This window comes from Patiria miniata, unplaced genomic scaffold (genome assembly GCF_015706575.1).
Source record: "Patiria miniata isolate m_02_andy unplaced genomic scaffold, ASM1570657v1 HiC_scaffold_10, whole genome shotgun sequence".
NCBI lineage: Eukaryota > Metazoa > Echinodermata > Asteroidea > Valvatida > Asterinidae > Patiria > Patiria miniata.
The window spans coordinates 2,321,503-2,336,772 of NW_024037048.1; the positions used below are offsets into that span (position 1 = coordinate 2,321,503).

General features: G+C 42.5%; 2 protein-coding genes across 2 annotated transcripts in view; both read right to left on the reverse strand.

Annotated features, from left to right (window-relative positions):
• The window catches only part of LOC119735284 (SMC5-SMC6 complex localization factor protein 2-like), a 49,820-nt gene extending 36,657 nt beyond the window's left edge, over window positions 1-13,163 (reverse strand). The window contains exons 1-3 of the mRNA XM_038208984.1: window positions 12,940-13,163; window positions 11,407-11,481; window positions 5,240-5,315 (exon numbers count right to left, since the gene is read on the reverse strand). Of these exons, the coding sequence (XP_038064912.1) occupies window positions 5,240-5,315; window positions 11,407-11,481; window positions 12,940-13,092 (304 nt within the window). The 5' untranslated portion in view covers window positions 13,093-13,163. The remainder of the gene's footprint in view (window positions 1-5,239; window positions 5,316-11,406; window positions 11,482-12,939) is intronic.
• Window positions 13,164-13,300: 137 nt separating this feature from the next.
• On the reverse strand, window positions 13,301-14,380 carry LOC119740058. The gene is made up of 2 exons (XM_038215263.1): window positions 13,928-14,380; window positions 13,301-13,732 (listed from the first exon to the last, which is right to left on the reverse strand). The coding sequence occupies exons 1-2, from the start codon at window positions 14,378-14,380 to the stop codon at window positions 13,301-13,303; spliced, it is 885 nt and encodes a 294-aa protein (XP_038071191.1).
• Window positions 14,381-15,270: the final 890 nt, after the last annotated feature.

A 15,270-nucleotide genomic window follows, 5' to 3' on the forward strand; every position in this document is an offset into this window, starting at 1 on the left:
CAAGTCTCAGTTAAAACCATGATATCAGTATCATGTTCAATTATCAAATCACAGGAACATCATTGGTTGGGTCACTAATGGTTTACCAGTTACCAAGGTGGTAGAGGCTATCCTCCCTGCCCGTTTCCCTCGACAAGTAGGAGGCTTGCGATTGATACCAAGTTTGCGTATGTTGTTGTACACATCAGTGGGCAGTCTTGGGTGCCGAACAATAGAACTGTTCAACTGGATGAGTTCACTCCGTGAAAAGTTCATTGTGTTGATATAGTGGACGACAGTCAATTGAATGGAGATGGACAATAGCAGGGCAGTCAAGCCAAGCCACTGATTGTGCATAGGCACACTGCGTGAAGCAGTTCACCGTATAGAAGCCATAAGCATCACACACCAAGCAGATTTTCAGGTCAAAATCACTGCAAACCAGGTCTAGAAATCGAGCCCGGAATGATCAGGAAGAGGCACTGGACGTCAATTTCCCCTTAGTTAATCGAAGTAGGCCCGTAGCTGCTGGATAAACGAATATAGAGCAATATATAGCGGAGAGACAGTGCTGCCAGACTGGTGCTCTGTCAACTATAACAACAAAAAAGGAAGGGAAAAAAAGACAAAAAAGAAAAGAAAAAAGGCGCGAAGACATAGTGGTGTAAATTTAATGGGTTTGGGGGGGGGCAAAATGTCCCTGCCCCCTCTAAAACTGATAAATCGAGAATGTGTTGAGAAATACAGGCATTTTTTGGCAACATTTTTTTTGCCCCCCCTCTAGAAAAAAGCCTGGCGACGCCCATGCGTGGCGTCATATAGTGAACACTTTTTTTCACTTGTGCTTAAATTGTTTTCCCCTCATCTTCCAAACCATGTTGGCCTAGTAATTTGTTACGAGCCTTTCACAACCATAAAGGGATAAAACTGGTCTCACACTTTTTGAGGAGGTCATGATGAACTACTTGTGCCTTAGCCCTCCTATCCTGTACTTTATACAAGATAGGGGACAATACGTGTGTGACTAGCAAGGGCCACTTCCAAACTGCCTGTAGTTTTGAGAAAGGCCAACTTTCGGGGCTTTATTCAGTTTGTAAATGATATCCCCTTCCTCGAATGATGTTTTATTTTCTCGATAGTCATAGTACTTCTTTTGTTGGTTTGTGCTACCCCAATATTGTCACGTGCTATTGTGTGGACCCGCACCATTCTCTCTTTAACCCTAAAGGGGCCGGGTTATTTTGACCATCTCTCAGCCGGGGGGGGGGCGGATTCCGCCCCCCCCTAAGATCTCGGCCATCGAGTGACGAAAATTTTGAAACTCAGCACATGCATAGAGCAACTCTTCCTAAACATGCCCAAGAAATTTCATGACTATAGGTCAAAGGGTTTTGGAATTATGGCTAATTAATTATTCATATGTATGAATGGCAATTCTGCTCGGTGTACACACGACGATATGCGACGAAATTCAGTTTTCACGGCGCGTAGCGCCGGAAAATTTTTCGCTACGGGCCAACCCGTGGTCCGATTTTTATGTTTTTGGTATCAAAAGATGCGCAAAGCTCGAGGCTAAAAAGTCATAACAGCTCGGGTCGCGAAAAAAATTTTTTTAGAAGCTATCGCGGAAAATGTTGAGGGGGGGGGCGGATTCCGCCCCCCCCCCCGGCCCCTTTAGGGTTAAGGTTTCTTACATATTGGTGTGGCTGCTCGTTAGGGACATCATTTCCTTTGAAATCAAACACTAGATCCATAGGTTGCCGGATTTCCCTCCCAGCATCATTAAATTAGGGGTCAGAACAGTACTACGGTTGGAAGAGAACGAATAGTCCCCGTGAGAATAGGTAGATCCTCATCCCATTCGGTTACCTTCCCCTTTAAATGGCATCTGATAAGTTGTAATAGAGTCCTATTGTACCTTTCCACCTGACGTTTGAGCAGGGACGATATGGAGTTGTTCGTGTTTTAGCAATCTCCAAAACTCACAAACTTCTGTAAACAATGAGCTTGTGAAATTAGTGCCTTGGTCAGTATGGATTTGTAAGGGGCATCCGAACCTCGATATGAAATTATCTATTGTTGCCCTAGCAACACGTTTCGCGGTTTGGTCAGCCAAGGGATAGGCTTCAATCCACTTAGTAAATTGGCAGATTAGCATCAATATGTATTTATTGCCCGACCTAGATGGGGTAAAGGGACCTAGTATATCCAGGTGTGTGCGTTCAACTGGTGCCCCAGCATGGAAATTTTGTCAAAGGTGCCCTACGCTTGCGTGATGGTTTTTTGTGTGTGTTACATTCTTGGCAGGCTTTTACATACAGACAAACATCTTCCTTCATGTTATACCAGAAGGATGTCTGCCTTACTTTCTGGAGGGTTCTTGTTATGCCTGGGTGCCCAGCAATTTTACAGTCATGACACAAATTTAAAAATTTCACGTTTCAGAGTGTGGGGGGTCAGGAACAGCAGTTTGGTAGAGTGTCCCTCATCCCATTTGTAATAAAGAACACTGTCTTTAACACACAAAAGTGAGGCATTCGACCAAAAATACTTCACGCTTGGTGAGCAACTTTGAAGTTCATTTTGCTGTGGGCAAATTGAATTTTCTTTCCATTTTAGTAATTTCCCTATGTCCTGATCTTTATGCTGTAGCTCGCGTAATTGCTGTGTTGAGTATTTAGTAAACAACGAGACGTTTTCGTCAACCAACAGACATCAGTTTGAGTCAGTCTTCTCATTTACACATGAATTTTTAGTGACAGCGTTAGCGACGTGGCCGATCGGTCTTTGGGGGCTAGTTGCTGGAGTTACATTAGCGTTGATATTTGAGATTTCTCGCACTGCAAGAGAAATGACATCATCGACGTCATCTTCAAATCGTTTTCACTGTTTATGAACACGCGTACAGTATTGACAACCACCACAGGGGAGGGTGTCTACGTTACAACCCGCATAATAACAGTCGCAGAATGGAGTTGTGTTTGGGATACGTGAAAGAGAGTTGGGGTCAATGTGTTTGACCCCTTTTCTGTGAAGTATTATCATGTCATACTGGCTTAGTTCCTCTACCCATCTTGCTAACATACCAGAAATCAGCTTAAATCTTGTTAACCAAGCCAAACTGCTGTGGTCCGTTCTTATGTAAAATTGGCGCCCCAGCAAGTAATGGCGGAATTGGCGTGTAAAACGTACTACTGCAGGTAGTTCTTTTCTAGTTGTGCAATACTTTCTTTGCGCCGGGGTAAGTACGTAACTACCATAGCCTATCACCTTCTCAACACCGTCTTGCATTTGAAGCAGTTCTGCTCCAATTGCAGCATCTGAGGCATCAGTATCTAACACAAAAACGTCATTACTATCATTTCTTGGGAATGCTAGCAGAGGGCTAGTAGTGAGCTTGTGTTTTAATGCTTGAAAAGATGTCTCGTGTTCATCTGTCCAAACAAATTGTACATTTGTCTTGGTAAGTTCGTATAAGGGACAAGCTAGTTTGGCAAAGTCTTTTACATGGGCCCTATGGTAGTTCATAAAGCCAAGGAACCTCTCTATTTCCTTGCTAGACACCTGTCTGGGCCAATCTTGTACAGCGGATACACTATCTGAGTTAGGCGATATACCATCCCTACTGACTAGCTTTCCTAGAAAAATTACTTACGTTTGGAGTAGATGGCACTTTTTTGATGTCAACTTGAGATTGTGTATGCGGAATTTCTCTAAAACTGTCACCAAATTTTGAATTGAGTTCTCAAAACTTGTTCCCAAAATAATAATGTCATCTAGGTATGCTAGAACTTCAGTCTACTCTAATCCCCTGAGTATTAGGGTCATTGCCCTTTGGAAGGTAGCTGGTGCGTTACATAACCCGAAGGGCATACGTACATATTCGAAAAGACCATACTTGGTAATAAAAGCCGTTTTGCTCCTATCTTCCTCAGACAGTTCAATCTGGTAATAGCCACTACTCATGTCTAGTAAGCTGAAAAACATTGTCCCCTCTAATACATCTAGACACTCTTCTATGTTTGGTAAAGGGAAAGCATCTTTTTTGGTCACGTTATTCAGGGCCCTATAATCGATACAATATCGAACTTTACCGTCTTTCTTTCTGACTAAAACGGCCCATGCTGATGAAGAGGGTTGTATAACAACTATTTTAAGCAAATCATCTAAATGTGTTCTTTCTTCTTTTTCAAAACCAAGTGGGGTTCTTTTTCAAAACCAACTTCGGTTCTACCGGTATGTATCAGGTGCTTTATGGCTGAGAATTCCCTAGGGAGAATGTCATTTTGTCATTTTGGGAGAATACGTCTGCATACTCCGTACAAGGGCGGATCCAGAACACAATTGGGGAGGGGGCAAAAAAAAATTTTGGTCCCCCCAAAAAGTGGGTCAACAAAATTTCGGCGTGGGGTTCGGGCCCGCTTAAGGGCCCCGAAATTTTTTGGATTCTAGATGCTCTGTGGTGCGATCTGAGGCAATTTCTGACCACTTTAACCAATGTTTTTTGAAAAAAAGATGGTGGTGTACTCATTGCCTGCCTTTATTGCGATGTCACATAAAAAAAAAAAAATGGTTTCGTTTGGGGGGGGGGGGGCCATGGCCCCCTCCCTGGATCCGCCCTTGACTCCGTAAGTGTCTTTGCTAAAACTTCAGATTCTTCAGAGGTTAGGTTTGTATTTGAACATTTCCACAATTCTTCGACATGCTCTGGAATGGCATTGACCTGTCTAATAGCATTCTCATTATACGCAGCCAATGAACATCAGTCGGGTACATGAGTAGGTGTAGGTGTTTCCGATTCTACCATATATCTGTCACTTCCTCTGCTCTACCAATAAAATGACCCCTTTCTAATCGAATATACTGGTTACTGTCATTTCGTAAGGAGATGGGACACTCCAGTGATAAGTTATGGGTGTTGTTCCCTAAAGTAATAACGTATACGGGATAAGAAGGCCTCTGTGGTCTTTTTCTGGTGTATGAATGATATAGGATTTGTCAGAATTCTCATCAAACTGACCAGTTGTCTGAATGATTGAATTTGGGGGCACTACTGTTTTACAAATTTCACGAGAACAAAGCCTGTTTCGGCCGGTTGCCGAAACAGCCAATTAATATATATGAATCTAGCTCTAATAGTTGGGGAAATGGTATTATGTGTTTAAATCTCTGTGTCTCCTAGGGGCTGGATCAAATTCAGATTTTTTGCAAATCTGACATTTCAAACAACAGTTTAACATGAAACCAATCAGGCGTTTACCTGGACTTGACGTCATGACAAGCTTCTCCATTGCATTTGCCTCAAACAATGATAATCCTACAGGAAAGGTGAAAAGCTGAAAAATACAAAAATATACCAAACATCAAAATTTGATTTTACCCATGTACGTGTATCCAGCAGAATGACATTTCACCGCCTCAAAAAAAGGAAGCAGGTGGGCCATTGTTTTTTTAGGTGGTTTTCACGGAATAGACGGAGCAACAGCAACACATTAATCGGTTCTTAAATCAATATTGAAAATAATAAAAACGGTTAGATGGTTTTAGCTGAAACAAAATAATTGCAGTGCTATGCTGCCACTCAAAGCTTCAAAATAGGAGAATATACATTAATTTTCTCTTCTTAAAAAAGTTTGCAAAAAGAAGGAGGGTCCTTCAATTTGATGAGACTTTTGACATGTTATAGACAATAATTGTATAATCGGTCTGTGATGTATAGAGGTGCTCATATAACTGGTTTTGTTAGTTGAAAATAAACGAGCAAACGAAATTGAACAAACTGAAGTCATGTAAATGACATTCTTCTTGTGTAGGTAAAAACTGTGCAGGTAAAAATGTCCTACAATAAAAATAAATAAATGAAAAAAATTAGATTTTATTAAATAAATCACTATTTCTATTTCTTTTGGAGATTACTAAAAGCACCTTGTGCCTGGAATATAAAAAATACCAAAACCGTATTTGCAGTTATTGCTGTCTTTATTTTTATGAGTCATTTTTATTATAAATGTCTAATAAAAAAAACAACAACTTAGTTGATAAAATCAACTTAGGATTGACTTAGTTTTTATTATTTTATAGCACATATTGTAACTCTGAACTGTTTACAATTTTGTGTTCATATATGCTGGAAAGACCAAGAAAAAAATGTCGTTCTTGTAGTCTGGCTCCCTGACCCCACGTCAGATGAAGTGGAGCAATTTATAGACATCGGGAACTGTAAGGTCAGGGAACCAGTCTAGCCGGCTTGTACCCATTTCTAGGTGTGTAGCTGATTGCAAACAAAATAAGGACTAACTAAATTTGGTAGATTGGGGGCAGTATTTGAAAATAAACCAGTTGTTTTTCTAATGATGGACAGTCGACCATCATTGGATATTGTGACAAAATGCCACTCTTCTTGAAAATAACAGCAAACCAGGTGCCATGATTTTACAGGGTGCTAGAAACTATATTATTCACTAACAGTCAAGCAAAGTATTTCATAATTTTGTAGTTTTGTAAACGTTGTATGTTGCCTTTGAGCAGCGTCAAAAAGTAAACTTAGTAGCATTTATCAAATTCTCTTTTCTTTCACTAATTTTTTTTTAATTTCAATGTTAGGAGCAAAACATCAAATCCTTTGATCATTTTTGATACATTTCATTTTAAAAAATTTAATAAAATAATTTCAAAGATTCAAATGTTTATTCTCTTCCCAATATTAACAAAAAATTAGGTTTTTTTAATAACCAGTTTTTAAAATCCACAACACATGTGGAATGTAAACTATAAATATTTGAAAATCTCAATTTTATCTCAGTGCTACAATGTAATTGCCGCCCCTGCTTCTTCTACATGTAGCAAGTACTTACCCATAGTGCATATCATTTTTCCCTTGAGGGCGCTAGCCATCCACTAAAGTTGATTTCCCATAGTTCCTTGTGGCCCGCCCGCCATTTTACACATACTCTTGAATGTAAAAGCATGTAAGACAACACATACCCGAGAGTGGGCATGCGGACGGGCGCTCTATGGGTAGTACTCATTAGTAGAATCACACATCGGGGGGGGGGGGGGGGGGGGGGGGGGGGGTGGATTCTACCATGCTCATCTTACCCGCACAGCCTACTGCATACATATGCAGAGTATCCTATTATAGGAAGGTGGGTTCCAGTGAATGACATGAGAGTAGAAGGTGGAATGCAAGGAAGCGTGAGCTCTAAGCCAACAAGACCAAACCCACCAAAGAAAAACCAGAAAAATTGGTGACTCACTGTAGCGAGGTAGGCCGTCACTGAACGGTCCTACACGGCTTCAGTGAAGGAGGAACCAGATCTGGTTGCTCCACTGGAACAGTAGATAGGGCTGCAAGACCAGTTCTGCTGTCGGCCTGCAAGCACATCTCTGAAGTAGCCTGAGGTGAAGGTGTTGGGAGAGACTTTCATCATGCCGCTTGCATGATGTCTGTGAGAGGCACCCCTTTGAAGACGGCCCAAGAGGTCGACACACTGCAAACCCAAAATAACCAGGGTGAACGGCCATAGTTATGGAGCAGTAGTTCTTGGTAGTACATGCAAACAATAAGAACAGACTAGAAGAGGTGGAGAAGAAAGTCGCCAACTTCGATTACAGTTTCAGTGAAGGGATCCATCGAAAGCCATGATCACCATTTATAGAAATGTCACTTTTTTAAACAGTGTGGGTTATTGGCGCTAGCTACGGGCTGCGATGGCAGCAGCCTATTGAGCAAGTCCAGCATATTGGAAGGAACGCTAGACAATGGCCAGCACATCACATGAAGACTCTGGGTGAAGCAGACCCGACCAAGACTTTCAAAGAAGGTCTGGCCAATGTGGGGGGAGTGTACTGATCTTCTTTTGCTAAAAAATTGACATGCAGACTGTCCAACAGTGAGAGTGACTGAGGTTGGAAGGGTCCAGTCTATGGGGCAAACCCAGCCATGGGAGAGTGCATGGGCAGTGGTGTTGTCTGTACTCGCCAGATGGACTTAAATGCAAGTTGGTCAACTTGTACGCCTGCAAACTTGTATGCCTGCCAAATCATACATGTGCCAACTCATACCGAATGCCACCTTGTCACACATTATTCTTCTCGGGTCACTACACTACACCCATCCAGGTGCAGGACGCAGGATCTAGCCCGGGGTTGAACCCTTCCACATCTCCAGCAGTGGCGACTTTGGGCGGCTTTAGCCCCACCCCCAAATCTTGTCTAGCCACCCCCCCCCCCCAAAAAAAATCTATTAAAAAAAATTGCACTAGACTGTAAGAATGTGACATACATGCGAACAGTCTCCAAACAGTCGTGAGAAGGGTGCATTTGTACACTTTTAGTCAATATAGTGTGCCTAATTGTAGGATATTATCAGCGCTCCCCATAGAAAATATGGCACGAGCCCCCCCCCCCCCCCATTGATTTTTGGAGGCTTAAGTGTCCAGAGAATATAACTGGTCTACATTTCAGCACGCCTCCCTAAAAAAACCTGGATTAACCCTGCTAGGGCCCCCCCCCCCCCCCCCAAATATTGGCTCTAGAAACCGGGCCTGATCTTCAGGAGTACAGGGTTCTGGCAGGTGGGGGCAGACCAGCAGGTGTCCCATTGTATGTTCCTCCCCACAGTCGCACACTGTTTGTCCGTCCTCATTGTATCCCCATTTCTCCCCATCGTCCAGTTCCTGTCCTGAGGCGATATAGACATACCAGATGGGCCATGCCTTGCTCGAACCTGACGGTAGAGATTCCTTGGGGCTGAAGGAAAGCTTGTGTGGCATTGCCTGAAGATGATTGGACCATCATTTAGTGGCCAGTTACATGTATTTTTGGAATTCAAAAAAAAAAGAGCATATTGTCGGGTGCCTGGAAGAAAGTTGTAAGGGCAAAAAATGGGTAAAAAGGTCAGATTCAGGTTTTTGGGAAGATTGATAGAGCATGGAAATATTGTCTCAAGGGGTAACATCAATCCGACGTGAGTAACAGTAAACAGAAGATGGAAGGTGGTTTTCATTATTTGCGCCTGGCAAAAGGTCGTAAGCTTGAAATTGTAATGTAACAAAAAATGGTCCAAGTAATAGGTACACAAAGCCAAGTTTGTTACAAATGTGGGAGAGGGATGCAGTCCAGACCGGATGACCGGAGTCAGCAGCAAGTTTGTCATGCGCAACATCTGTGACAGTAGACATGGTGAGATACTAGGTTGTCTTGTCTGAAAGAAGGTGAAGTTGAGACACAGGCGACAAGGACGATGACAATGGATCTATCAAACACTAAAAAGATCTGCTGAGAACAAACCCTATCAAAGGGAACCACTATGGTGGTATCAGGGGGTGGCCAGTGAGTCCAAAGCCGCTAGGCACTTGAACGATCTCAGCTCTTTAGTAGGTATCAGGGTCTCTGATTCAGGGAACCCCAGCACATGTGGTGCAAGATATCAGACCTACCGGGGGTATCCACCGTTTCTTCTTTTTTTTCTGAGGGGTAGAGTCTGCATTAGATTTTGGAGGAGACCTGGAAGCAGCCGGGAACAGAGGTAACAGAGCCACTAAGAGAGACCAAGGGCTGAGGGAAACAAAGTTGAATCATCGTCTGCGCAGGTGGGACCAGGATACAGGTACCTGGGCCACTGCAGTTGGAGATTGTGGATGTAACCGACAAGGCCGGTGGAGGTGTGGGAGGTGTGGCAGACTGGGTGGTACCTGGGTGAACCTTTGAGGTGTTCCTAGGCTTAGGTGATGCCCAGGATTTCTTCTTTGATTGACCGGAGGACTGTGTAAGGAACTGGATGACATGACTTAAAACTGGGCGAGAACGGCCAGTAGGATAATGGTAAAATAGATCGGGCCACCATGCAGTAGAGAGACGGATGGAACAATAGTGGAGCAGCCGGTGAAATAGTGGAACAGCAGTAGAAAAAGTTGGGTAAAGCGATAGGCTAACAGACGAGGTAGCACTCTTATGCTGGGGGAATTTGCCTCAAGCACCACACCATGTAACATTGAAATAGTGATAAAACCCATGACATACCAAAGTTCATTTCTATGGCCAAGTCACCTGATATTCAGTGCAGGTGAGAGATTTGCTATTTTGTTGGTGGAGTCTCATGCTGATGGGTCGGTCACTGTAGATCGCGTTAAATTGGTACAGCATGTGCTGCTATACAAATATGGAATGCTTCAAGTGGAGTAGTAAAACTAGCCTCCCGAGGTGATCCAAGGACATTCTATTTTTCCGTGGCGAAGCCGAAGGAAAATAGAATGCTCCATGGATCACTGAGGGAGGCTAGTTTTACTTCGCCATAAGAAGTGTTTTATAACACTTCACCACAGATTCTGCTTGAATTTAATATTTTAAACTATTTAAATCTGAACACGATTAAAAATGTATTTCTTTCTTCCAAACCACCCCTTTACAAAATGTTTGACCCCAACTCTGTGGCGCACTCTCTTGGGAACAAAATGTGCTACGCATAATGCTCAACACACACACCGGCATGCATTTGTACACAAACATTGTGCCATGGTTAAAGTACTTTGGTTGCTAATGGTATAGAACTTTGGTTGTGAGAGGTATACATGTAGTACTTTTGGCCGTGCACTGAAAGATAGCATAAATAGAAAGTACCATGTGACTCGCTTTCGGCCAATCAAAACACAGAATCAGTGAGTGAGGTGTCATAACACTTGCTATCTGAGCAGAAGTCACACACCAAACTGGCCAGGTAAATAGTAGCATAGGGAGTGAGTAACTTGCAGTGTGTGCAATATTTCTCTCTGTACACTTCGGCGTGAGCTACTTGCAGCCTGTGCGAAGACTCGCAGTAACGGCCAGGTAAGGTGTAGCGTGGGTGTGAGCAACTTGCAGTCAATGTGAAGTCAGGCATTGTTTGGTTCAGCGCGAGCCACTTGCTACTCGAGCGAAGTCAATAGTTAAAGTAACCTCACTCAGCTGGGGCTGTAAATACAGACAACAGACCAAATTTTCACCAAAATCCACCTAATTGTAGAAAACAACACATTGAGGGAGAAATAAATATGACACCATGAATTTATCAAAGGAATGGTTGGAGAAATACGTCAAAGTGATCGGAAGGGATGAGCTCAGGAAAACGTTTTTCCTGTACCACACTAGGAGATTGTTGGAAATAAATCTTAGCGAATCGCTAGCGCTCTCAACGGGATGATGTACTGGTAGTAATGCTCTGAGGGTAAGAGTAAACACAGTAGAATCAGTAATTCACAGCAGTTCATATTCCAAAATAATCTTGAAAATCTGGCCTTGTATTGCACATGCATACATGTACCAGCAACTTAAATCGTGTAGCAGTAACTTAAATCATGTATTTTTAAGACTCATAGTTTATGTTGAGACTTATGGCTGCAAGTTTCTAAACAAGTCAGCTTATAAATCATACATGTTATTGTATCATACCTTGCCAATATCGGCATTGCAGAAGATGTCTTCTCCTGGGTGCAGAGTGGCAATGCTTTCATTCTGCAATGCATACTGTGGTAACAATCATAAATTCATAAAACAACCAAGAAAATTCCAATGGATTCTTTGCAACTACCCGCTCAATGGTAACAGAAGGAGAGCTAGGGACTCGTAAACGCATTGAACACAGCACCTGACACTCATGCAAACACTTACAGGTTTAAAGGGAGGGTAGATCATTTGTCATTTATAGTGCATTTCTTTTTGAAGCAACAAAAGTCAAAATTTAAAGATGCATGCTTCACAACTAACCTGATGATGAAGTTTAAGGTCTGTGAATGCTGTTTATTCCGAGAAAACAACATTCTAGGATCTCTGCTTCAATTAAAATTTCATATTATCATTATTAGCCTATATTTCAATTCATATTTTGAATTGCGCCTGAAATCAGCATCCAGAACACGTCCTCATTCAGCTGATGGCAGCTACCGTACATGATATCACGCACTGAACTGACAGAAAATAGCAAACGCATGCCTCGTGCTAATGCTTGCATGCACCAATTCATGGATTTGCCACATTACAAACCAACTACCAATGGACATTTAAAAAAAAAATTGTCACTCCACGCATCTTTGGAAATTAATGGCCTTCTTTTGTTTTCTTCGAAATGACAGCATGCCAGAAAGAATAATTTCACAGTGAGTTCAGTGCTATCTTTAACCCTCCTGCTATTTAAACAGTCACAGACAGTCAAAATTCACTTCCACTTCCCCAGCTTTACCATATTTTTAACAAAAGCTAGTCACCAGAAGTCAAATCATATGTCAAACAGCACTGTAATTATTGGGGGCAACAGACAAAGCAGGCAAGTTGTGGTCACAGCTGTTTTATCACTCACCCAGAGTCAAAGTATACCGGTAGCTGTATCAATTTACTTTAAACAGTCCCATCCAGTCAATCCTGCTTTATGTAAGGCTGAGAATTCTTAACTGTTGAAAACAGTCACTTACTTTGAATTTGACTGAAAGGACTACTTGGCACAGAATGTATGTTTGCATAGGAGGGTTAAACCAAGTAAGCTTTTCAACCAAAATTTCATCAGTTACTTTTTGAATATCTGCAAATGATCCACCTCTACTCTACCTTTAAGCAGTTCAGATTAGTTTTGTGTACATGCAAAATACACACCCAAACCTGGGTGTGTACACAGTGTGTCCCTTTAATTGGGGCTCTCAAAGGTGGTCACAAAGCACCATCTATTGCTAATACATGCAGTCCAACACACTTAGTAAGTTACATAGCAACTACCTGTTAATGCTTAAAGCTCAGTGAGTCACTTCAGTGACTACTGCTAAAGCACCCTCAATGCATGTTTTCTTTTCAACAATAATATTTCAGGCGGAATTATAGGTACCGTATTCAGTACCAGTCCTATCTTAATTTTGTGCAAGGTTTTCTCATAAAATTAATGATATGTTTTTAATATAAATATTTTAATAAGAAAATAATAACATGGTTTTTACTTACTTGTTGCAATGTCTTTTCATGTTCTGGTAACAATGGAACATTTTCTAAATTTCTTGATTCCAGTGCTGTTGATTCACCACCAAATTCTCTGCCCTGTCCTTGATTTGGTTTGAAGTCTCTGTCTTCTTCTTCTCGTTCATCATCTTCTGCCATTTTGGTTATTCCACCTTCAACAATGCCATGACGCAGTGATTCATGAAGATTAGTGAGCTGTGTATCTTTATGGTCCTAGTAATAATATAAAAAAACACACTTTAATTCCAGTTGAACAATTTGTTCATTCTGATGTGCAACTTCACTAAACAGTATATATCCATTAAATAAAAGATACCTTTTTGAGACTTTAATCACGAAACTCGTATCAGGAGCTTGCGACACCATCAATGTGTCTTTGCCAACTGGTGTTGATGAGGCCCTCACGTGACCCATCACGTGACCAAGCTTGGTCGCACAACAGGAGGCGGTCGTACACGTGGGCCAGCTCGTACCCTCCATCTCTATTCATATGGGGGTGGTGTCTGCGGATTTCCACGGCCTCGCTGATTTTGCGTTTCCAGAGGTCGTCCTCCCTGGCGATGATCTTGACATTGTCCACGGAGATGCCATGTCCTGGGGTGGATATATGTTCACCAACTGCTGTCAGGTGGGCTGACCTACTGGTGTGTTCTCTGTATCGGGTCTGCAGAGTGCGAGCTGTTTCCCCGGTATATGTGTCTTCACAACCATCACACGACATCTGGTATACGAGGCCACATTTCTTGAGGTCTGGGGTCTTATCTTTCAGGCTGATCAACTGGGAGCGAAGAGTGTTAAACGGTTTGTGTGCTACCGTGACACCGTGTTCACGAAACATACACTCCAGCTGTCAGACAAACCTCGGATGTATGGCAAAATGGCCATAGGCTGTTGCTTCGCATTGGTGATCGCCTTGGAGGCAGCTCCAGTTGTTTGTTTCCTTTTAGGGATCTTGAACGCCCATGGTTGGTACCCGTTGGCAGTGAGAGCGTTTTTTGACGTGGTGAAGTTCAGTCTCGCGGTCCTCCTCTTCTGTGATGACTTGGTCGATCCGATGGCAAAGAGTGCGAGCCACGGACCTCTTGTGTGCTAGATGGTGATTGGACCCAAAATTCAAATAATGATCGGTGTGAGTCGGCTTCCTGTAGATGGTTACTTTGGTGGATCCATCACTTTTGATGTGAACGCAGGTGTCTAGGAATGGAAGTTTGGAATCTGTCTCTGGTTCCATAGTAAACCTGATGTTGGAATCGAAGCTGTTGATGTGTTGAGTGAAATTTTGAATGGCTAACTCCTGTATCTCCACAAAGGTATCGTCCACATAGCGGTTCCATCGGTTTGGAGGGGTAGGAGCAGTAGACAATGCTCTACATTCAAAATCCTCCATGTAAAGGTTGGCAACCAGTAAGGATACAGGGGAACCCATTGCAGTCCCATGAGTTTGTACGACCGCCTCCTGTCGTGCGACCAAGCTTGGTTACATGACGGGTCACGTGAGGGCCTCAACAACACCAGTTGACAAAAACACCGTGATGGTGTCGCAAGCTCCTGATACGAGTTTCGTGATTAAAGTCTCAAAAAAGTATCTTTTATTTAATTGATATAATAATGGGACAGGAAACGAACTTTCATGCTCGAGTATATATCCAGCACAGATGAGGGTTAGCACAATGTTGGGCATGAAATCCTATAAAAAAATGTCACGGACAAAGATTCTAGTTCTACTTAAGAAAAAGGTTTGTAAGGCTCCAAAGTGCATGGAGTGGGGTTCGGTACTAATGCATGATGGCGGAACACAAGCATGATAATCCAAAGGGATACATAGATCTGCAGAGCATTAATTGAGGATTATGACAGAGAATATGGATATAAATGTAACAGCACCTACATGTACATGTGGGTCTTTCCGAGATATCATATACAAAGCGGTTTGGCAACACTGCATGAGGAAATTTGAGAGAAACTTTGAAGTGCAACACATTGAGGGACTCTACTATATGCACATATACTATATGCATGTATAAAGTCTACGTCCTCCTGGCGGGGACGTAGACTTTATATAGTGGAATCCTAATTCCAGTCATCAAAAGTAGTCATTGCCAGTACAATGTACAGTTTAAGTATTTTTAACATCCAGTTATATGATGAGTCACGTACAAATACAATCCATAGCAAGAAGTCTGCTAATTCACCAAACAAGTCTCGCTGGTAACGGACTTTCTGTCTCCGTGCGATAACAGACCCCCCCCCCCCCCAACACAACAGTGATTCGGTCCCGGGGATTCCCCCTGTGAGAAATGATGGAGAACTCGCTCT

Excerpts from the sequence above, each read along its gene's own strand:
- LOC119740058 (XM_038215263.1), bottom strand. The coding sequence starts at position 14,380 with ATGGGTTCCCCTGTATCCTTACTGGTTGCCAACCTTTACATGGAGGAT. Across the intron at positions 13,733-13,927 it reads AACGCTCTCACTGCCAACGG|TTGATCAGCCTGAAAGATAA; the intron begins GTACCAACCATG and ends CTTCGCTCCCAG.